At 37.3% G+C, this 25,182-nt stretch overlaps 1 protein-coding gene across 2 annotated transcripts in view; it reads left to right on the top strand.

Moving 5' to 3' along the window:
- PPP1R21 (protein phosphatase 1 regulatory subunit 21) overlaps positions 1–25,182 on the top strand; it is a 71,202-nt gene that overhangs the window by 27,897 nt on the left and 18,123 nt on the right. The window contains exons 12-16 of one of the 2 annotated variants that reach the window (XM_047782120.1): positions 2,348–2,484; positions 14,411–14,503; positions 19,079–19,206; positions 21,635–21,787; positions 24,996–25,088. In XM_047782120.1, coding sequence (XP_047638076.1) covers positions 2,348–2,484; positions 14,411–14,503; positions 19,079–19,206; positions 21,635–21,787; positions 24,996–25,088 — 604 coding nt within the window. The remainder of the gene's footprint in view (positions 1–2,347; positions 2,485–14,410; positions 14,504–19,078; positions 19,207–21,634; positions 21,788–24,995; positions 25,089–25,182) is intronic. The other variant, XM_047782121.1, reaches the window with a different exon arrangement.

Here is a 25,182-nt window from a genome sequence, read left to right as displayed (position 1 = left end):
TTAAGTTATAAAGTAAAAACTTCATTTACATACTCCAGCCCTCATAGGATATGTCATTTAGTAACATTAAATATTCCATCTTAAGTATTTCTGGAAAGACAAGAGAAAATTTTTTGTAACTGAAAATTTGAGAATATTGCTTGTACATTTTGATCCTTTTAGTCTAAAACCAGGTCTCCAAGCCTTCTAGTTCATCTAAATCTTTTTATCCTAAGATTTAGTCTTTAAAAAATGGGGAATTCCCTGGTGGATAAGTGGTTAAGGACTCAATGTTGTCATGGCTGTGGCTTGATTTACTGCTATGGCTTGGGTTTTATCCCTGGCCTGGGAACTTCTGTATGCCACAGGCCTGGCCAAAAAAAAAAAAAAATACAACTGGAACATAAAGAGGAATAAAAACATATATGTATTATAGTATATTGCAAAATAAGGCTTAGGAACTATGTAGGTGAATAACTTAGAGATATTGAAAATATTCAAGTAATTATAATTTTAAGTCCTTATCACATAAAAGTAGTAAGTTTTAGCTTCTCGAAAATATGAAATTTTATTATTAAAAATTAATGTGTTAAGAGCTATCTTATTACCTAATGCCAACCTAATGAAATATTTTAGTAACTGAATTCTATGATTTGTGCATATGACAACATTTAGAGATTAGGGAATTATGACTTAAACTAATAATTATAAATTACAGTTTCATTTAGATCCTTAAATGGGACTTTCTGTGTGGCTTGCAGCATAACTATGCGGTGTTGCTTCTGCAGTGGCTGTGGCTTGACCCCCAGATCCTTAAATGTTTTTAGTTCAGTATCATTAAAGTTTTTTTGAAAGTTGACTCTAGAGATTTAACATTAAATTGAATATACTTTATTGGTTTGGCCTATGTTAAAAAGAACCTATTTAAGAGCCATTGCAAAAGTGGTATTTACTACTTGGACCAGTTACATTTACATTTTTATTTTATCTTAATTTATTTTTCACTGTTACGTTTTTATTTTCATCTTTTTGAGGGCCGCACCCATTACATATGGAAATTCCCAGGCTAGGGGTCGAATCAGAACTGCAGCTGCTGGCCTGAACTACAGCCATGGCAATGTAGGATCTGAGCTGTGTCTGTGACCTATACCACATCTCATGGCAACACCAGATACTTAACCCACTGAGCAGGGCCAGTGATCAAACCCACTTCCTCACAGATACTAGTTGGGTTCGTTACTGCTAAGCCACAACAGGTACTCCATTATTACATTTTTAGAAACACTGGATAAGGTCCTTTCTTGATCTAAGATTCCTATTCTCAGAATGTTCTGTCCGATATGCTTTCAGCCCTACCTTATCAGGTATTTATGTTTTTAGGCAATTTTTTGGTCATTGGTTTAAATACCACTTTAGCTGACAAGATGACATGTTCATTAGTAGTAGGTGAGCTTACTGTTGAATGAAGCTATCTGCTGTAAATGAATAGAAGGGGAGAAGTGGCAAGGTCAAGGGAATGGACATAATTATTATTCTTGTGCTAATAACTTTTCTAGCCTTGTGTGAAAAGCATTTTACTTGATTACTTACACTATTTTTTTTTTTTGTCTTCCGTCTTTTTAAGGCCGCCCCTGTGGCATGTGGAGGTTCCCAAGCTAGGGGTCTAATTGGAGCTATAGCTGCCAGCCTACACCACAGCCACAGCAATGCCAGATCTGAGCCGCATCTGTGATCCACTACAGCTCAACACTGGATCCTTAACCCACTGAGCGAGGCCAGGGATCGAACCTGCAACCTTATGGTTCCTAGTCAGATTCGTTTCAACTACAGCATGATGGGAACTCCTACCTACATTTTAAACAGACGCTATTGAGTCTATGTAGTTTTTTTTTAACCTTATAATTTCTTCCAAGTACCACTTAAAATTGAAAATGATAAAATGTATTTTATGAATGTTAAGTGTTTACTTTTACATTGAGCCTATAGATTTTTTTTCCTCTGACTTTTGAAACTACATACACTGAAAAAGTTTCTTTAACGATTCTCTCTAGTTCCTGTTTATTCTCTTTAGAAATTCAGTGTGTGAAATATTTTTTTTCTTGAAAAACACTTTTAAGGATACATTTTTGTGCTACTCTCAGAGTAGAAGGCACCTGCCTTTATCTTTTCTTCCAGTTTAGTTGTCTGTTGCTGCATTGGCATTTGTAGCATGCAGGTGTATGTATTAGAGTATAAAAAAATGGAGTCACATTCCTTTTTTAAATAAATTCTCTTCTTGAATGTAGATGTTTGAGAATTTAGATGGTTTATTACAGCTAATTGAAAATCATTCAGGATGCTCACTTTTATAAAATCTGCTCATTCCTAGTTTAGAAGAAGAATGTGAAGCTTCCCTTTGCACGTCTGCATTACGAGCCAGGAATCTAGAGCTGTCTCAGGACATGAAAAAGATGACAGCTGTGTTTGAGAAGCTGCAGACTTACATTGGCCTTCTTGCCTTGCCAAGTAAGTGTGTTTGTTGCTCACAGTTTAACTTGAAGAACTTCGAGAACAAGAAGCTAGAAAAGGGAGGTGGTTTGGCATGTTTGAGTGAGAAGAGCCTAGGATCTGGGATCAGAAAAACTTGAATTCACATCTCCAGCCCCTTATACATTTGTGGCCTCAGGCAAATAGCTTTACTTCTCTGCTTGTGTATTCCCATTTATAAAATAGAGGTAAATGCGATTATTAAGTTAAATTAAGAATGCGCAATATTGGACATTGCATACATTAAATATTAAATCTCTTTCTCTCCTTCCCCTTTTTTAAATGGAGAGGGAGTGAAGCATAAGAATTTGTAGCAACTTTGCAACAAGTAGTATAGGGGAGGTTTAACAGTAAAAATCCTATTTGTTTGCCTTTGGTTTACTTTGAAAAGAGTATTTTCAGGTCATTGAATGGACCTCGATTTAAATGATGTTTTTAAGAAAGCTATGATTTTCCTCATAGTGGTTTGTTTGGTTTTTGTAACAGTTTCAATGTGATATAATTTACCATACAGTTTACCTATTTCAAGTGTATAGTGTAATCACAGATATATGCAACCAATGCTATATCAATTTTAGAGTATTTTCATTACCTTGAGATGAAACCTTGTCTACTTTAGCTCTCACCCCTTTACGTCCCTCCCTAGTACCAAGCAACCACTAATCTACTTTCAGTCTATAGATTTGCTTATTCTGAACATTTCATATAAATGGGATCATATAATATGTGGTCCTTTGTGACTGTTTTTTTTTTTTTTTCAGTTGGCATAATATTTTTAAGAATGATCCAAGTTGTAGCATGTGTCAGTATTTCCTTTCTTTTCATTGCTGACTAGTAGTCCATTGTATGGATGTATCACATTTATTTACCCATCAGTTGATGGACATTTTGATTGTTTCCACCTTTTGGCTGTTATGAATAATGATGCTATAGATATTTATGAACAAGTGTTTGAATAGATACATCTTTTTTTTTGCCTTTTAGGGCTGTGCCCCGGCATATGGACATTCCCAGGCTAGGGGTCAAATTGAAGCTGTAGCTGCTGGCCTATGCCACAGCTACAGCAATGTGGGATTCGAGCAGCGTCTGTGACCTACGCCACAGCTCATGGCAATGACAGATCCTTAACCCACTGAGCAAGGCCAGCAAACGCGTGTCCCCATGGATACTAGTCAGGTTCATTACCACTGAACCACGACAGGAACTCCCTGGATAGATATATCTTCGCATTTCTCTTGGGTGTATACCTAGGATTGGAATTGCTGAGTCATATGGTATGTTTAACTGTTTGAGAAATTGCTGGATTATTTTCCAAGGCATCTGTACCATTTTATATTTCTGCTAGCAGTGTATGATGGCTCCAGTTTCTCCACAACCTCAATGATGCTTGTTATTATGTGACTTCTAAAAAAGTTTCTCCTTTTTTAAAATTGAAGTATAGTTGATTTATAATACTGTGTTAGTTTCGGGTATACTGCACACATGTATATAACATAGATGTGTGTGTGTGTGTGTGTGTGTATATATAGATCCTTAAAAAAATTCTTGGGAATTCCCTTGTGACACAGAGAGTTAAGGAACCAGCATTGTTACTGCTGTGGCTCAGGTTGCTGCTGTGGCACAGGTTCCAAACTTGGTCCAGGAACTTCCACCTGCCCCTAGTGAGGCCAAAAAAAATTCTTTTTCATTATAGGTTTTTATAAGATGCTGAATATAGTTCTCTGTGATATACAGTAAATCCTTGTTGTTTACCTCTTTTATATATGGTAATGTGTATCTGTTAATTCCATACTCCTAATTTATCCCTCCCTCCCAACTCTGTTTGATAACCATAAGTTTGTTTTCTGTTTGTAAGTCTGTTTCTGTTCTGTAAATAAGTTCATTTATATTGTTTTGTAGATTCCGCATGTAAGTGATATCATATATTTGTCCTTCTCTGTCTGATTTACTTCACTCAGTGTGGTAATATCTAGGTCCATCCATATTTCTGCAGTGACATTATTTCATTCTGAGTAATATTTCACTGCACATATATCACATCTGATATATGTTATATATAATAATATATATATATAAAATAATATCCTCTTTATCTGTTCATCTGTTGATGGACATTTAAGTTGCTTCCCTGTCTTGGCTACTGTAAATAGTGTCACTGTGAATATTGGAGTGAATGCATCTTTTTTCAATTAGTTTTCATCTTTTGTGGATATATCCTTAGAAGTGGGATTGCTGCATTATATAATAGTTTTATTTTTATTTTTTTAAGGAATCCCCATAATGTTTTCCATAGTGGCTGCAGCAATCTACATTCCTACCAGCAGTATAGGATGGTGCTCTTTTCTCCACATCCTCTGTAACATTTGTTATTTGTAGATGATGGCTATTCTGAATGGTGTGAGGTGGTACCTCATTGTAGTTTTGACTTGTATTTCTCTGAGAATTAGTGATGTGGATCATTTTTCCATGTAGCTGTTGGCCATCTGTATATCTTTGGAAAAATGTATATTCAGTCTTGTGCCAATTTTTTGACTGGGTTGTTTGTTTTTTTGATATCGTGTTGTATGAGCTGTTTGTATATTTTGGAAACTAGGCCCTTGTTGGTCTTATCATTTGCAATATTTTCTCCCAGTCTTCAGGTTGCCTTTTCATTTAGTTTATAGTTTCCTTTGCTGTACAAAAGCTTATAAATTGATTAGCTTATAAGTTTGCATTTGTTTATTTCTATTGCCTTGGGAAATTGATCTAAGAAAATATTACCATGGGATTTATGTCAGAGAATGCTTTGCCTGTGTTCTCTTCTAGGAATTTTATGGTGTCGGGTCTTATATTTAAGTTTTTAAATCATTTTAAGTTTATTTTGTATTTTGTGAGGGAGTGTTCTAACTTCATTGATTTACATGCAGCCATCCTGCTTTCCTAACACCACTTGCCAAAGGAACCATCTTTTCTCCACTGTATATTCTTGCCTCCTTTGTTGAAGATTAATTGACCATAGGTGTCTTGGTTTATTTCTGGGCTCTCTCCTGTTGTATTGATTTACATGTCTTTTTTTGTGCAATAGCATATCTTTTGTTTTGTTTTGTTTTGTTTTTGGCCACCTCAGAGCATATGGAGTTCCCAGGCCAGAGATCAGATCTGAGCCGCAGTTTCACCCTAAGCCACAGCTACGGCAAAGCTGGATCCTAAACCCACTGGGCTGGGCCCTGCACCTGTGTCCCAGCACTTCCAAGATGCCGCTGATCCCACTGCACCATGGTTGGAACTCCACCATGCTGTTTTGATTACAGTAGCTTTTTAGTATTGTCTGAGGTCTGGAAGGGCCATACCTCTACCTTTGTTCTTTTTCCTCAGGGTGGTTTGTGACAATTCTGGGTCTTTTGTGGTTCCATATAAATTTTATGATTATTTATTCTAGTTCTATGGAAAATATCATAGATAATTTGATAGGGATCACATGAAATCTATAAATTGCTTTGTGTAATATGACCATTTTTACAATATTAATTCTTCCAATCCTGGTTCATGGTATATCTTTCCATTTCCTTCAATCATCTTTGATTTTCCTTATCAATGTTTTTTAGTTCTTAGCATATAGTTCTTTCACCTTCTTGGTTCACTTTATTTCTTAGGATTTTGTTTTGATGCTCTTTTAATCAGGATTGGTTTTTTAACTTTCTCTTTCTGATATTTCATTGTTGGTGTAAAGAAATACAACAGATTTCTATATATTAATCTTATATTCTATTACCTCAGTGAATTCATTTATAAGTCCTAATAGTTTTTGTGTGGAATCCTTAGGGTTTTTTAATTAGGGTATTATGTCATCTGCATATGATGACAATTTTACTTCTTCATTTCCAATTTGGGTACCTTTTGTTTCTTTTTCTTGTCTGATTGCTGTGGCTAGGACTTCCAGTACTATGTTGACTAGAAGTGATTAGAGTGGGGATTCTTGTCTTGTTCCACAGTTTAGTGAGAAGGCTTTCATGTTGGCTGTGATAAATGACTTTTATTATATTGAGATATACCTACTTTGGTGAGTTTTTATCATGAATGGATGTTGAATTTTATCAGATACTTTTTCTGAATTTATTGAGATGATCATGTGGTTTTTGTCTTTTCTTTTGTTGATTTAGGATATCCCATTGATTGATTTGCATATGTTTAACCATCCTTTTGATCCTGGAATGAATCCAGCTTGATCATGGTATATGATCCTTTTTAATGTGTTGTTGGGTTTGGTTTGCTAATATTTTGTTGAGGATTTTTGAATTTATAGCCATAAAAGATACTGGCCTATAATTTTCTTTTTCAGTATGTCTTTATCTAGTTTTGTCATCAGGGTGATAGTGGCTTCATAAAATGACTTTGAAAGTGTTTCATCTTCAGTCTTTTGGAAGAGTTTGAGAAAGGTAGGTATAAGTTCTTTGTATGTTTGGTACAACAAACATTCCCCAGTGAAGACATCTAGTCCTGGACTTTTGCTTGCAGAGAGTGTTTTGTTTTGTTTTGTTTTTTAATACAGATTCTGAAACTTCTAGTGATTGATCTGTTCAAATTATCTGTTGCTTCTTGACTCAATTTTGGCAGGCTGTATGTTTCTAGAAACTTGTCCATTTCTTCTAGATTTTCATTTTGTTGTCATATAACATCATAATATTTTCTTATGATTTTTTTTATATTTTTGCAATGTTGTTATTTCATCTCTTTCATTTCTTATTTTGTTTATTTGGGTTTTCTCTTTTTTCTTCTTATTGAACCTGGCTGGTGATTTGTCAGTTTTATTTATCATTTAAAAAAACCAGCCCTTGGTTTTGTTTGTTTGTTTGTTTGTTTGTTTATTTATTTATTTAAATCCCAGAGTTCCTGTTGTGTCTCACTGGTTAATGAATCTGATTAGCATCCATGAGGGCGCAGGTTCAATCCTTGGCCTCTGTCAGTGGGTTAAGGATCCAGCATTGCCATGAGCTGTGGTGTAGGTTGCAGAAGTGGCTCAGATCCTGTGTTGCTGTGGCTGTGGTGTAGGCCAGAAGCTTCAGCTCTGATTGGACCCGTAGTCTGGGAACCTCCATATACTGCAGGTGTGGCCCTAAAAAGCAAAAAAAAAAAAAAACCCTTTTATTTATTTCTGCTCTGGTCTTTATTATTTCCTTCCTTTTCTAATTTTAGGTTTTTGTTCTTTTTCTCATACTTTTAGGTGGTAAATTACATTGTTGTTTAAAGATTTCTTGTTTTTGAGGAAGGCCTGGATTGCTATGAACTTTTTTCTTAGGACTGCTTTTGCTGCATTCCATTTGTATGGTTATGTTTTTATTATCATTTAAATTGAGGTATTTTTATTTTTTAATTTTTTAATTTTTTTTTCTTTTTATGGCCACACCCACAGCATGTGGAAGTTCCCAGGCTAGGGGTTGAAAGCAGAGTTACAGCTGTTAGCCTATGCCACAGCCACAGCAATGCAGGATCCGAGCTGCATCTGCAGCCTACACCACAGCTCACAGCAACACCAGATCCTTAACCCACTAAGCGAGGCCAGGGGTTGAACCTCTGTCCTCATTGATACTAGTTGGTTTCTTTACTTCTGAGCCACAGCAGAAACTCCTTGAGGTATTTTTAAATTTCCTCTTTGACTTCATTGTTGACCAGTTTATTTTTTTAGTAGCATATTTTTTAGCTCCATGTAGTTGTTTTTGTCTCATTTCTCTTACTGTGGTTGATTTCTAGTTTCATGCTATTGTGGTCTGAAAAGATGCTTGAAATAATTTCTGTCCTCTTAAATTTGTTTGGGTTTGTTTTGTGTCCTTGTATATAATCTGTTCCATTGTAGAAACTGTTCCATGTGCGCATGAAAAGAATGTGTATTCTGGAGTTCCTTTTGTGGCTCACCAGTAATGAACCTGACTATTATCCATGAGGATGCAAGTTCAATCCCTGGCCTTGCTCAGTGGGCTAAGGACCCTGTGTTTCTTTGGGCTGTGGTGTAGTTCACAGATGCTGCTCAGATCCCGTGTTGCTGTGGTTGTGGCGTAGGCCAGCAGGTGCAGCTCTGATTCAACCCCTAGATTCAACCCATAGACCTCCATATGCCTGAAGGTGTGGTCCTAAAAAAAAAAAAAAAAAAGAAAGAAAAGGAATATCTTTTTTTTTTTGATGTGGTGTCCTATAGCTATCAATTAAGTCTAACCATTCTATTGCATCATTTAGAATCTCTGTTGCCTCATTGATTTTCTGTCTAGAAGATCTGTCCATTGATTTCACTAGGGTGTTAAAGTCTCCTACTATTATTGTATTCCCATCAGTTTCTCTCTTTATGTCTGTTTTAGTATTTGTTTTATGTATTGAGGTGCTCCTATATTGAGTGCATATATGTTAATGAGTGTAATATCCTTTTCTTATATTGATCCTTTTTTTTTTTTTACCATTATGTAGTGTCTTTTGTCTTTCTTTACAGCCTTTGTTTTAAAATCCATTTTGTCTGACATGAGTATTGCTACCCCCATTTTCTTGTCATTTCCATCTGCATGAAAATATCTTTTTTCGTGTTTTTCACCATAAACTAAGTTTCTTTTAGGCAACATATTGTAGGTTCTTGTTTTATTATTCAGTTTGCCACTCTGTGTCTTTTGATGGGAGCATTTAGTGCATTGATAAGTATGTATTTATTGCCATTTTTAAGCCTTGCTTTTCAATTGATTTTGTATTTCTTCTTTTTGTTTTTGCTTCTGTGGTTTGATGGTTTTCTTTTATATATGCTTGAGTTCCTTTCTTTTTGGTTTTGTGAATCTATTTTATGTTTTTGATTTGTGGTTACCCTGGTTTTCAAGTATGTTCACCCATAACTGCATTCTTTAGACTGGTAGTCATATAAGCTCAAACACATTCTAAAAGATCTACATCTTCTTACTCCCTTCCCCCACCTTTTCTGATTTTGATGTCCTATTTTATATCTTCATCTTTATCCTTTTGCTGTTCATTGTAGTTATAATTGCTTTCATAGATTTTTTTATTGTTTTTTTAATCTATATACATGCTTATTTAAGTAATCTTCAGTCTTTTTATATATTTGCCCTTCTTGTTGTGGTTTTTCCCGTTCCTGTAGATTCTTGCTGCTTTTCTTTTCTCTCTCTCTCTCTCTTTTTTTTTTGGTTTTTGGGGCTGTACCTACAGCATATGGAAGTTCCCAGGCTGGGGATCAGACTGGAGCTACAGCTGCCAGCCTACACCACAGCCATAGCAACTCAGGATCTGAGCTGCATCTTCAACCTACACCACAGCTCATGGCAACACTGGATCCTTAACCCACTGAGAGAGGCTAGGGATCAAACCCACATCCTCATGGGTACTAGTCAGGCTTGTTACTTCTGAGCCACAGTGGGAACTTCTGTCTTGCTGCTTTTCTATTTAGAGAACACTTTTCAATATTTCTTTTAGGATAGATTTAGTATTGCTGTATTCTTTTAGTTTTTGCTTATCTGAGAATTCTTTTTTTTTTTTTTTTTGCCTTTAGGGTTGCATTTGAGGCATATGGAGGTTCCCAGGCTAGGAGTCACATTGGAGCTACAGCTGCTGGCCTGTGCCACAGCCACAGCAATGCAGGATCTGAGCCACGACTATGACCTACACCACAACTCATGGCAATGCCAGATCTGTAACCCACTGAATGAGGCCGGGGATTGAACCCTCAACCTCATTGTTCCTACTTGAATTCATTTCCACTGTGCCACAATGGGAACTCCTAATTTGAGAATTCTTTTATTTCTTCTTCTATACCAAATGATAATCTTGCTGGGTAGAATATCATAGGTTGAAAGTTTTTCCCTTTCACATGTTAAATATATCTTGCTAGTCCCTTCTGGCCTGCCAAGTTTATGTATAGAAATTAGGTGATAGCCTTATGGGGGTTCTCTTATAACTGATGCTTTGTTTTTCTCTTGCTGCCTTTGGAATCCTCTCTTTAATTTTTGCCGTTTTAATTATGGTATGTCTTGGTATGGGTCTTTTTGGATTTTTTTTTTTTTTTTGCTTGGAACCCACTGTGCTTCCTGTACCTGGATATCAGTTTCCATCTTTAGATTTGGGAAGTTTTCAGCCATAATTTCTTCAAATACATATTTTGATTCCTTTTTCTCTTTCTTTTTCTGGAAATCCTATTAGGCATAGATTCTATGATTTATATTATCCAGTAGGTTTCATATGTTGCTTTCATTTTTTTATTTGTTTTTCTGTCTTCTGTTCTGATTAGATGATTTGCATTATTCTGTCTTCCAGATCACTTATTCATTCTTCTATATTATTTAGTTGCTATTTATTGCCTTTAGCTCAGCTATTATATTAGCACTTGAGGTGTCAAATTTTGATTGACTGCTGTTTATAGTTTCTAGCTGCTTGTTACAGTGATCTATATTTTTATCAATAGGCTTTCTTGGAGTTCCTGTTGTGGCTCAGTGGGTTAAGAACCCAACTAGTATCCACAGGGATGCAGGTTTGAGCTCTGGCCCTGCTCAGTGGGTTAAGTATCTGGCATTGCCATAAGCTGCAGTGTACATCACAGATGCAGAGCCTGTGTTTTTGTGGTTTATATTTCTCTGATTCTGTGAGTTTAGGAGAAACACGTTGGTCTGTGGCCTCGAAGGGCTGTTTCTATATGGGAGTGACTCTGTATACACTGTGAGTCCAACGTTTTTGGTGCAAGGGCTGTTTTTGGTGTAGATCCTTGCAACATGTTTCTTCAGGGTGTGCTGGCCCTTATTCCCTTGATAAGGGGTGTGTTGGTGTTGTGGAGACCAGAGCCAGCACTGTGTGTTGGGTGGGTCCTCCTCTTTGCCTCTGGTTGTCAGAGCCCTTTTGAGGGCAGGGTCTGCTCCCTTGTTGTTGGAATAGAAGCCCCCAGATCCAGTTCTAATCTGTAATGTGAGGTAGGTGGAATTGGAGCTCTCTCTCTGGGAAAGGAGCCACTGCATGTTTTCCCCAGGAGGTATCTGCCAGTACATGCTATTCTGTGATGCTGTCTGCCACCCACTGTGAGTGCCCATAAAGTTTACTGTTTTGGGGGGCTGCCTCTGCTGCAGGAGCACTGGTAATCAGCTCAGATTTTAGCCCCCTGTCTGTGTGTGCCCACAAAGTTCACAAAACCCACAGTGACTGGAGCTGTACCCTGCTGTGAGCACTCTGATAATGAGGCTGTTAGGGCAGATCCATTCCCCTCTCTTCATTTGTCGACAGTGGGACTCCTATGATGGACCAGTGCTCTATCTGCATGCATCCCCCTTTGTGGCCTGAGCTACATCCAGGCCTTTTGGGCTGTGTCCATGCATCCAAACCAAGTCTTCTCCTTGGATCTGTCCACTGAAGCCCAAGTTTCAGCACCAAGCTGCTGCACACATCAGTAGGTGTGTGTCTTGGGAGGCATGTTTCTTGGGCTAAGAAGTGCAATGACATGGCAAAGATTGTGCTGGTCTCTCAATACCCTATGGAGCCACAGATTAGCTTCTGCACTCTCTTCTGGAGCTTTTGTGAAGCTCGCTGTCTGCCTTGGCGGACCTCCTAGATGGTGAAGGAGCGTGAGGGAGTCATTCGTTTTTCATAGCTCCTGCCGAGATGTACAGGTCCTGTCCTGATTCCTACCTTTCTCCCTTTTTCCTTCTTCCTGTCCCATTATCTGGGGGTCTATTTTGTAGCTTTGGTTATTTGAAAGCTTCTTTCAGCTTTCAGTAGGTATTCTGTGATAACTATTCCACATGTAGATGTATTTTTGATCTATTTGTGGGAGGAGGTGAGCTTCATGTCCCTCTACTCCGCCAGCTTCACATCCTGTATATTATAGGACTTTCTGATTTTAGCCATCCTTGTATTATTTTATTTTTTTGGCAGCATCCATAGCATGTGGAAGTTCCCCGGCCCAGAACTGAACCTGCACTGCAGTTGCAGTATGTACCATAGCTGCATCAACACTGGATCCTTAACCTGCTGTACCACATAGATGCTTCCATTCTCATGCCATTATCTGACTTTTTGAAGTGGTATCTCATTGTGGGTTTGATTTGTATTTCCCTAGTGTCTAATGATGTTGAAAATCATTTTGTGTCTTTATTGGTTGTGTATCATTTTTTTTTTTTTCCTTTTCTTGGGCCGCTCCCATGGCATATGGAGGTTCCCAGGCTAGGGGTTGAATCGGAGCTATACCTGGGGGCCTATGCCAGAGCCACAGCAATGCAGGATCCGAGCCGCGTCTGCAACCTACACCATAGCTCATGGAAACACCAGATCCTTAACCCACTGAGCAAGGGCAGGGATCTAACCCGCAACCTCATGGTTCCTAGTCAGATTCGTTAACCACTGCGCCACGATGGGAGCTCCGGTTGTGTATCATCTTTGAAGATGTGTCTGTTCATATCCTTTCTCCATTTTTCAGTTGGGTTATTTTTCTTTTTGTTATTGAGTTATAAGAGTTCTTTTTCTAGGTACAGATCCCTTATTAGATACATGATTTGCAAGATTGTCTTCCATTTTTGCAAGTTATTTTTTCATTTTCTTAATGGTAACTTTGAAGTACAACAGTTTTTAATTTTGATTATGTCAAATTTTTCTTTTGTCGCTCAGGCTTTTGGTGTTGTATCTAAGAATCTCTTGTCAAATATGAGGTCGTGAAGACTTACCCTTAGTTTTCTTCTAATTGTTTTATAGTTTTAGCTCTTATATTTAGGTCTTTGATCCATTTTGAGTTAGTTTTTGTATATGTTGTGAGGCAACTTCATCTTTTGCATGTGGGTCTCTGGTTTTCTCGGCACCATTTCTTTTTTTTTTTCTTTTTTTTGTGTATGTGTGTCTTTTGTCTCTCTAGGGTCGCATATGCAGCATATGGAGGTTCCCAGGCTAGGGGTCTAATCAGAGCTACAGCTGCTGTCCTACACCATAGCCACAGTAACACCAGATCCCAGCTGCGTCTGCGACCTACGCCATAGCTCACAGCAACACTGGATCCTTAACCCACTGAGCAAGGCCAGGTATCGAACCCATAACCTCATGGTTCCTAGTCAGATTCCTTTCTGCTGCGCCACGACAGGAACTCCTGATATAGCTTTTCTTGAGTAAATGTTTCTTCATTTGCTGTATGCCATTAGGATAATTTCCGAAATTTTAAAGTGTTGTTTTAAAATGATTTTCACCAATTATGCTGGGGAGCAGGTCTGTGGAGCTCATTTATGCTTTCATGCTTGAATTAGAACTGTGATATTTGAATAATAGTGATTTTAGTGATGTTCAGCAATAATAATATGTAGGGAAAGAACAAAATGAGAAATTATAGTAACAAAGTGAAAATCTCAGACTTTCATTTCAAAAAGAATCATGAAGGACATAGTCCTGCTTAGCAATTTAATTTTCATTCTTAACTGTTAATATTTGTGGACATGGGAGATCAGTTTAGACTTGTCGCCATTCTGTCTGAATGTGTCTGCAGTGATTTTTTCTCTTTTATTTCTGTAGTGTTTTTTTCATTTTTAGAAGTTTTATTGAAGTAGAGTTGATTTACAATGTTGTTGTGATAATTTCTGCTGTACAACAGAGTGATTCAGTTATACATGTACACACATTGATTCTCTTTTATATTCTTTTCCCTCATAGATTATCACAGAATACTGGGTAGAATTCTGTGTTTTGCAGCGGCTCCCTGTTGGCCTGTCCTTCCACGGACCACAGTGTGCATATGCCAATCCCAAACCTCCAGTCCATACCTCCCTCCTACCTGTCCCCTTGCAGTGATTTTAAGAGCCGTTATTTTTAACATATCACAAGTGGTATTCATTCTCTGTCTTCTCCAAAGTAGGCTAGAGATGGTGGGCTGTGAGTTTTTCAGGCAAAGTCTTCTGGGAAAATGCTTAGGTTTGTCATCTTGGTTTCCTAGGTACGGAGCCAGATGGACTCCTTCGGACAAACTACAGTTCTGTCTTAACAAACGTTGGTGCTGCTCTGCATGGATTTCATGATGTCATGAAAGGTGAGGCTTGAAAAAGAATGTAAATAAGCTTTGTCCTATTTTCTCATATCTGCCTGAATGACCTTTAAACAAATACTGCCAAGGCTAATAGACCCCAGATAAAGGCTTAGTAGCATTTGGCTTACATTGAAGTGCACAGCTCATTGCCTTCTGCTTTTCCCATCTGCTTCTTTCCTAAAGGTAAACAGAGTGCTGAAGAGAAACCCTTGTGCCTAGAACTTTAGCCAAAAATATATTATACTGACTTAAGGCAGGTGTGTGAATTTTATCAAACCAGACATATTATTCAGAGACAATTAGCAAAGTACTGCACTTAATAGAGCCCAAGTATGAGGGAACTGAGGAAATGAAGATTTAAAGTTCCCAGAAAGAATGCACTTGTTTTCTGCCCTCCCGTGCATTTTTATAGAGGAACCCATTTTAAGGCCTATTTTGTTCAGCAAAGTCTTAAGGGTGAAGGTCTGTTTTTAAGCTTTGGTCTTTTCAGTTGCTATGTGCTCCCAGGAATGTGCTTGTTGAAGGGCATTTCATTTGCTTCTTAGCATGTGATTCTGAGTCTTGACTTTTTAATCTATGGCTCTGCATGGCTTCTAGTTTTTTTCCTCCTTTTTTTTTTTTTTTTTTTTCCTTTTGATGACTGTTGGAGGAGGAGGAGGAGAGAGCAGGAGCAATTATTAAGGGCTGTTGGAAGTAGCCCAGGTGCCTAGATTTTTCATTGTGGTATTTCATGTACAATTAGTGACGAGTTACTCGTTTCAAAGAAAGTGCTTTTTAAAAATTGAAAACTTTGTTGTATGGCCTGTATAAGATGAGTCTACTTGGGGCCCTTCTAGAGACTGGCACATAACCTATGGTAGAGGGAATCATTCTTAGTCTCAGCAGTATCACCCAGTACTGCCTTACCATTTAGTCTGGAAAATGGCCCTTCCTGTGACTTGTCTTCAATTATAAGGACCTTAAAAGTCACTGTTCTTCTGGAGCTAGCTCTGGTTGTGGGAATCACAGCTTGCGTAGACAGTGTTGGTGACAGGTGACAATAGCCAGCCCCAACCTTGCAGAACCTAGTCTGATCTATAGAAACCCTAAAGGACTGGTACATTTTTCATGTGTAGCTTTAGGTTTGGGGACCTCAGACTTAACTATAGTCTTCTAGTCCAGAACTTTACTTAACCTAGAACTAGGCCATCAAAACCATTGGTAGCTCTGTGGCTACAGATTTATTTATTGTCTTTTTGCCTTTTCTAGGGCCGCTCCAATGGCATATGGAGGTTCCCAGGCTAGGGGTCGAATCGGAGCTACAGCTGCCTGCCTACACCAGAGCCACAGCAACGCCAGATCCGAGCTGTGTTCACAGCCTACACCACAGCGCATGGCAATGCCGGATCCTTAACCCACTGAGCAAGGGCAGGGATCTAACCCGCAACCTCATGGTTCCTAGTCAGATTCGTTAACCACTGAGTCACCACGGGAACTCCAATTTCTTTCTTTCTTTTTTTTTTTTTTTTTTGATTTTGTTTCCTAAGTTTTCCTGTGCTAATGTTATGATTTGTTCCTGCTAGTGTTTTGTCTAGAATTTTGACAAAGGAGGGTAGATATCCATTGAGAAGGATTTTAAAGCTTCATTTACATTAAAAAAAATCTTGATTTTATTTATATTTCTATAAATAATGTATTTCTAAGTTTTCTATAGATGCTTTTATTCATGTTATGACATAAGATGACAAGTGGCCCAAGTCAAAGAGTGTTACTATTTTTTGGCTTGAGCTGGTGGGGATTATGGAGGATGAGGCCTGCTAAGCCCCCTTTGTGCCTCTACTTTTTCTGTCCTTGAAAGTGAATGTAATATAAAGAGAGAATATTAGGAAACACGAAGGATGGTTGGCAAGCAGATTATGGGCTCCTGTTGCTAGGTTTACAGTTCAAATCTGTCTTTTTACCTAGTTGGAAGACGGTTGTATATCTTACATGAAAACTCAGTGAGCATTAACTGGCATTAATAGAATAGACTTTATTTTTAAGAGAACTCTTATTTCAAACCTTTTCCCTTAATGATTCGCCCTGAATAATTGCTTGATCTATGTTGGAAAGAAAGAAAGAAAGCAGGCAGGCAAACAGGCAAGCAAACAGGCTGGTCTTAGTCTAAAAAGAGAGATTTAGAAAAATGTGTATCTTATAAGGCATTAAAATGGGAGCGAATTAATCTTTAACAAGTGGCATTCTAAGTGAGAATTATTTGATTGTAGGTCTCAAGTCTAAAGCAGGTAGATTATAGAAAACATAAATAAATCTCTGTTCTAAGTCACATGATTTCTTTGTTGTTTTTGGAGTTAAAATTTAATGTCAAGGAACACCCTAAATAATTAAAATATTTAGACTCAATAAATAGTAGGCAGTTGGATTGGGGAAATTATTATAGTCACACTACAGTAGCTTTGATCCAATAGAAGCTGTGTAGGGGTTCTTAGTATTGTGCATCTTTTATAAGTATTTCAATCACCTACACAGTTAACTGAGATTGCCTACCAACCCAGCTGTATACAGATGGTAAAATATTGAATAAAACTTTCTGTGGTGTGTATAGAAAGAAAATGTCTGCTCTAGGGGCTAGCAAGTTCAAAAAAATGTTTACCATTTCAATTGAATTTTCATTCACTTGGATAACTTATGAATATATAGAGGATAATCATTTATTTTAAAAAATACATTATAAACCTAATAGTAATGTACCAATTAGTTGGTTCCTCCATTGTGACAAGTGTACCATAGTAATGTACAATGTTGTATCAGTAGTGAAAACTGATTGAAGAGTACCCAGAAACTCTGTAACTTTTCTGTAAATATAAAACTCTTTTTTTGTGGCCATGCCCATGGCATGCAGAGGTTCCCAGGCCAGGGATCGAACCTTCACCACAGCAGTGACACCACCAGGTCCTTAATGTGCAAGGCCACCAGGGAACTCCTAAATCTGAAGCTATCTTAAATTAAAAGTTTACATATGTAAAAGTTTACGTGCTTGTATATATATATACACACACAGTATATATAACTATCACAATTTCCTAGTTTTAAGTTTTAATAAAAATAGACTTTTTCATAAAACAGTAATTTTGTGTTAAAGTATCATGATCATATCAGGTTAAATCTCAAATACCATTTATTTCTAAATCATCTTATTTCCTTTTAATTTTCTGTAGTCTAAAATCAACTAGATTTCTTGATTCTGAATAAATGAAATTCCCTGCTATAAATTTCCATGTTTTGTGATTTATTTTTAGCTTTTGTTGGTAATAATTAATGCTGTTGTAACTGAAATATTCTAAAATAGTGAGAGGAGGCTGTATTGTAAACACTTTATTATTTAAAAATGTAATTGCCCTTCTTTGTAAATCAGTGTTGTTTTGATAATTCTCCCATTTTCCCCTTATTTCCAAATGAAGTTATCTTATTTCTCAGAGACCCAGAAAATCCCAAGATGAGCTGTTCGGCCAGTTTCACCTCCTGCTGTTTCTCTCAGCACTTTTATATCTAAGCCTCTCTTCTATGCTTTTATAGTCACAGGCCTTTGTTGTAATTTTCTTGGACTGGAGGCAATAAAATGTGAAGCCAGATGTTGGAGTATCCATTCCTTATTTGGCTGTGCAGACCTTTCTTATTGTTAAAGTGTGTTCTGGCAAACCAGCTAAAATCCAATAAGGATTATGGTACATCATGCCTGTGTTGGCTGTTTTTTCCAGCCTTGTGGTTTGTTTATAGAAGCAGAGTATGAATTGTCATTTGTGCCTGCTGGATAATGAAAACAGGGTTTTTAATTGGTAAATACTGGTCAGGGTCATTTACCCAGCACTAGAACACGAGCTAACGCTCAAATGAAGCAGAATAAGACCCACATGCTGGAGGTTATAATAGAGACACCAGGATGGTGTTAAGAGACCCTTAGTATTCTCTGCAATTCCTGCAGTAGTGCAACAGGATTGCGGGCATCTCTGTGGTGCCAGGACACAGTTTTTTTTTTTTTTTTTTTTTTAAGGGCTGCACCCGAGGCCTGTGGAGGGTCTTAGGCTAGGGGTTGAATTGGAGCTGCAGCTGCTGAACTGTGGCTGCAGCTGCTGGCTTACACTACAGCCACAGCAATTTGGGGATCCAAGCCGCGTCTGTGACTTACACCACAGCTCATGGCAACGTGGTATCCTTAACCCACTGAGCAAGGCCAGGGATCGAACATGCACATGACACAGGTTTGTTGACCAGGTTTGATCCCTGGCTTGGCACAGTGGGTGAAAGGATCCAGTGTTGCTGTGGTGTAGGTCACAACTGCAGCTCAGATCTGATCTCTGGCCTGGGAACCCTTTGTACTATGGGGTGGCCCCAAAAGAGAGAGACCTTCAGTCCTCTCTATTCTTTCCATGTGGATTTGAGACCTAATTGGTACTCAGCACAGTCCTGATATTTAGGACCATTTTTTGTCAAGTTTACTTTGTAAATTTGTTAGCGTATAAATGAGAAGTTACTGGTCTGGGTATCTGTATATAACTTGTATATAGATATTCATGAGTTTTCATTTGATTGGTTTTTTAGATATTTCCAAACATTATAGTCAAAAGGCTACAATAGAGCATGAACTTCCCACAGCAACACAGAAACTCATAACAACTAATGACTGCATCCTATCATCAGTAGTGGCATTGACAAATGGAGCAGGAAAGGTAACTTTTTTCAAATTTATATTTACATTAATGTAATTCTTAAGTATGCTCCTTTTTTTTCCTTGACTGACATAGGAAAATTGATCTCTAAAAGAATTTTGGATTATCAGCCTTTTTTGTAAAATACAGTTGTCTCCTTTTTCTTCCTTCCTACCTAATATTTAAAATGGTATGATAGTTACTTTTAAGCATTTGTGATGAATAGGTGGGTCACTCACTGTTTATGTTTTAATGAGATATATTATGGTTTGAAGATCCTAGGTGGTCTCACTATATAGATGCTTGTTTGCATTAAAGGTCTGCTATATAGAAACTGGGATATATAAAAAGAAAAAGAATTAAGAGACTTTTGTTAATATTTTGTTTTTCTCCATCTAAGTTTTTTGTTAACACTTGTAATAATTCTACCTCTGTGGTTTTCTACCTTAAATAAGTTCTTTTAAGGTGATTTCAACATGTGTCTTCTTATTGAACTCTTAGTATTAGATAATGACCATTCAGATTGTTAAGTACTTTATTATTATTATAAACTGACCAGAGTGCAGTTTCTTTAGAAATCGTCCTTTCTTGGATAAGTGGTTTTAGCAGATGTCATAATCTAAGAGTGTATGTTCAGATGGTTCTCATCAAAGCCTTTAATGACCGAGATTTCTTTGAGAACTACCCGTATATATAAAACTGAAAGGACTGTTCAGGACGATGGTAGCCCATTTATTTTAGCAGACTCCACCTAATTTCTCAAGGAAAGGCTAATCTCTGTCTGTTATATACCATTGTTTTTTCTGACAGGTTGACCTTATTAAGAGCACACTTTTTTTTTCCCAAGTGGTTTAAGTTAATCAGAAATGATCATAGATTAATGTTAGATACTCAGTGTCATCTTTCCCAAAGTCAGAAGTTCACTGTACTTACTACTTAGTGACAGTTCGCTATAGTTTGGGGCTGTAATTAAAAGATGTTATCTTTAGATTCTGTCAGCTCTCAGATCAGTGCCTATGGGATTCCTTAGCCAGAAGACCATCCCCACTGCCTCCTCTTTAACACTTTCATCTATAGACATGCTGGAAGCTTTCTGATGTTGATTCTGTCTTTGATTCAGTTAAGAAAAATTTTGGAAAAAGAGAATGTTGACATTTTACAGGAGTCTCTGCATTTGTCACTTTCCTTTGAGAACTCTGGACTATTAGATATCCATCAACTACATAGCTTATTTTAGATTTGCTTTGCCTGAAACCTTAAAGGTTGTCCCAAGGAAAGACATTTGATTGTCACTCTGAAATTTCTAATTAAAATAAGTATCTGAACTAAGTATTAATCGGTGGCAATTAACACTTAGCTACTGTGATTTCATTAAACCAAATTTTATCATTTGTAATTTCAGAAAACCCACTAGAAAATTGTAACATATGCATATTAAAGAACATTTGGGAAATGTAGAAATATCAGAGAGAGGAAAGAAAGGTAACCTCAAGCAAGATATACTACCATATCCTAAATGCGGACACTGCCTACGTGATTATATATGTCGTATGCGAGGAATATACAGCTCAAGATTTTTAGAGTTTTCATTTTCTTGAAAACTACCCAAGCTAGAATTTCATTTGACGCATTAAAATATTAAGGCAAAAGGCATCCTTTTAGACCATTGGTGAGTGAGTGCTTACTTTTTGAGCAGTTTTTGCCATGGTAGAATACTCTTGTTTCACAAGTCACTTTTTCTTATTTATTGAAATAGAATACTCTTTAATGTATCTAAGACTTTAATTTTTCTAGCTAAGAACTTTCTTATACATTTCAATTTATATCACCATTTCATGTAGCACTGAAGATTCAGTATCAGGGCTGGGCAGAATTACAGTCATGGATCTTTGTTGTCGATAACATAGATTAAGCCAATGTTAAATCTATAAATGATAGGGGTCTACTGAATTTTCAGTCCTTTCTTTTTCCTATTACATTTGTAATGCGCAGATTGAGATTTACAGAAGTAAATTTAAGTAGAGATTATATATCAAAATGCTGTGTCATGTCTTGTGTTGGAAAATGGAACATTTAAAGTTAAAATGAAAATGGGATGTATAAACCCAAACATATATATTTTGAGAGCGGGGCAGACTTCTTGAGGTAAATAGCTCATAAACATTGTCTGCATAATAGATCAGAGTCAGCCTTGGTTTTCAGGAACAATAGAACTTGTCTAGATTAAGATGTGTCACAAATCTGGTCGCAAAATTTATATTGGTGTTGTGTTTATTTTAAACCATTGCCTAGGTATTCTCTTCAAATAAATAAATGTGGGCTTTTGGGCAGGTGTTGAAATTGCATTTCCATTCTCAGCATCTTTAACTTTGCTCTGAAAACTATTAGATATATACTTTAGATATATTATTGGAAAACAGAATCTATCTTCTTGTCACACTTGGTTTAGATTGCATCTTTCTTCAGCAACAATGTGGACTACTTCATTGCTTCCCTGAGCTATGGGCCTAAGGCAGCGAGTGGATTCATCAGTCCTCTTTCAGCAGAATGCATGCTGCAGTACAAGAAAAAAGCTGCTGCCTATATGAAGGCTGTAAGAAAGGTTTGTGAGCTGCTGTTAACATTTAAATCAGAAGGGAAATCTGGAATAATTCCAGTGAATGGCAAGAGTTTTCCCACAGCTCATGTTGTTTGGGTTTTATATAAATTTGAGGTACAGGAGTTCCTGTTGTGGCTCAGTGGTAATGAGCGCAACTAGTATCCATGAAGATGTGGGTTCGGCCCCTGGCTTCACTCAGTGGGATTGAGGATCCAGCATTGCCACAAGCTGCAGTGTAGGTTGCAGATGTGGCTTGGATCTGGAGTTGCTGTGTCTTTGGCGTAGGTCGGCAGCTGCAGCTCAGATTCGACCTCTAGCCTGGGAACTTCCATATGCTGCAGGTGTGGCCCTAAAAAGCAAAAAAAAAAAAAAAAAGAGGCACAGGTGTTTGACAGCGGTGGGGAGTTTTTGGAGAGGAGGATGTGACAGGGACCAAAACCTCACCTCACAGGCTTATGTTTCCATGTCCTGGTAGAGTGTTTAGGGTGAGATAGCCAGGCAGCCAGTAAGTGTCACACTTCGGAAAATCTTAAACTTGTAGAAACAAAAACATTTAAATACATTTATAACATTTTTTTATGAATATAATAAGAATACATGATCATTGCAAAAAGAAATCAGAAGAAATGGCAGTACATGAAGAAGAAAATTATGGTCACCTCAAATTCCACCACCCAAAGGTAGCTACTCATAGCTTTGTTAGAGTATATCTATTCCCCCACCCCAGATTTTAATGTGTATGCATGCACACAGACATAGACACACACACATACACACACACATGCTGTAAAAAGCAATGTATCGGAACGCATATACTGTTTTAGAATCTGTTTTTTTTTCCCCTCTTAATGCATTGTGGATATCTTTATATATCAAAAATATATATCTATAAATAGCTATCATTTTAATGCATCTAGTATTTCATATATAGTGTTTCATTCTGTAAATGTATAATAATTTAATTCACAGTCCATTGCTAGTGGATTTTTAGGTTGCTTCCTAATTTTCACTGTTACATACAGTACTCTGGGGGTATTCTTGTACACGCAACTTTGTGCATTTGCTTTTACCTTTTTCTTCTTATTTCTTTCTTTGTTCTTTTTGGCCGCACCCACGGCACGCAGAAGTTCCAAAGCCAGGGAATAAACCCATGCCACAGCAGTGACAACATCAGATCCTCAATCCATTAGGCTACCAGGGAGCTCATCCTCTTATTTCTTTTTAACTTTTAGTTGCACGTAGTATATAAATACATTCTTATATTACACAAGAATATTATAGGTAAATTACAATCTCTATTTCCATTTCCTCTTCAGAGGTAACTATAGTTATCAGCTTGGTGTGTAACTTTCCAGACTCTTTTGGAGTATTTATACTCATCTGTATAAACTTTGAAGTGTATATAATATACAGATTTTTCTGAGTTTCTTTTTTTTAACTTAAATGCATGTTTCATTGAGTGGCTTGCTTTTTTCATTTAAAAAATGTTTTAGAGGAGTTCCTGCTGTGGTGGAACAGGGTTGGCAATGTCTTGGAAATGCTGGGATGGGGATGCAGATTCCATCTCCGGCCCAGCACAGTGGGTTAAGGATCTGGCATTGCTGCAGCTGCAGCTTAGGCTGCAGCTGTGTCTCAGACCTGATTCCTGGCCTGGGAATTCCATATGCAGTGTGACAGCCAAAAAAGAAAAAAGGAAAAAAAAAAGCTTTAGGTATCTGTCTATATCAATACATATGTTGGCTACTATGTTCCTTTTAAATACAGTATATAATTCTGTAACATGGATAGTTCATTTAGGTATTCCCTTTTTGGTGGGTTGATTCCAGTTTTTTTCCTGTTACAATTACACTGCAATAGATAGCTTTCTAAATGCCTCCTTGGGTATATGTATGGAATGCTAAGAGTTGGAATGCTCTGGATAATGTGGCTTGCACATTTACTGCCAGATTGCCCTTAACAGTGGTTGTACACTCCTAACAAGTATAAGGCTACCTATCTCCCTGTATTCACCTAATTGTTTTAATTACATCTTTATGACTAATTCCTTAAAATGGAATTGCTGGTTCAGTCTGTGAATGTTTCAAATTTTGACACATTTTTTTCCAGACTACACTCAAAGATAAGAGGCTTCTTTTTCTTTTTCTTTTCTTTTTAAAAAATTTTTATGGACACACCCCTGGCATATGGAAGTTCCCAGGCCAGGGGTTGAATCTGAGCCACTGCTGAGAATTTTGCTACTGCTGTGGCAATGCTGGATCCTTTAACCCACTGCACTGAGTGAGGAATCAAACCTGCACCTCAGTAACCCAGGCTGCTGCTGTCGGATTCCTAACCCACTGCACCACAGTAGCAATTTTGAAAAGAGCTTTCTTACTGTTTTTAATTTGCATTTCTTGCTTATTATTGAAGTAGAATAGGGTTGAAAGAGCTCTCTTTGTATTCAGGATTTTAGTTTTTGTTAGAAATATTTTTCCTTCAGTTTGCTGTAGTAATTTTTCAAATTTTAGAAATTTTATTTTATTTTTTGCCACACCTGTGGCACATGCAAGTCCCCAGGCCAGGGATCAAACCCGAGCCACAGCAGTGACACCGGGTCTTCAACACACTTTGCCACCAGGGAACTCCTAGAAGTTTCAATTTTTATCTCATCAAACCAGTTTTTTTTCTTTACAAGCTGATTCTCAGCCAGGGGAATCTTGGAAAATTAGGGCACTTTCCAAGATTATAGAAGTGCTCACCTTTATTTTCTTCAAGTATTTTTGTGATCTAAATTTTTAGATTGAAATCTTTAATCCATCTTGAGTTTATTTATTCTGAAATAGGGGTCTAAATAGTTAGTGGTTTCTAAATTATTAGTGGTTACCCTTGCATGATTTACCCAGTTTATCCCTTCCCCATTGACTTAAAAATAATACACATAATATACTTTTCTGTGTACTTTTTCATCTGTTTCTAGATTTTCAATGGTGTTCTTTCATGTGTCTATTTTGGTGCAAGTCCTGTGGTTTTAGCTAGTGTAGCTTATAAATTAATATGAATTCCTGCATTCTTTTTCTTTTTTTAAAGTTCCTTTTCACATGTATTGAAGGAAATAGTCTGTGTTGGCAAACATCTGAATTGATTATCAAACTGAATTTAGCATCCTTATCTGTAAGATCAGGGAAATGGTGTGACCTTTTTCTTTAATTCTTTTGATGCTTTTTTTTCATAGCCCCTCTTGGAATCTGTGCCTTATGAAGAAGCACTGGCAAACCGCCGGGTCCTTCTCAGCTCTACAGAAAGTCGAGAAGGCCTTGCACAACAGGTATGGCACCTGGAAAATCACGGTACCTGTTAAAGAGCATAAACACTAAATCCCCCGTGGAAGGTTTGTAATACACATAGAGTGATTTAAAGGT

The sequence above is a fragment of the Phacochoerus africanus genome, chromosome 5 (genome assembly GCF_016906955.1).
Source record: "Phacochoerus africanus isolate WHEZ1 chromosome 5, ROS_Pafr_v1, whole genome shotgun sequence".
NCBI classification, from domain to species: Eukaryota; Metazoa; Chordata; class Mammalia; order Artiodactyla; family Suidae; genus Phacochoerus; species Phacochoerus africanus.
This window is presented reverse-complemented; position numbering and strand designations above follow the sequence as displayed.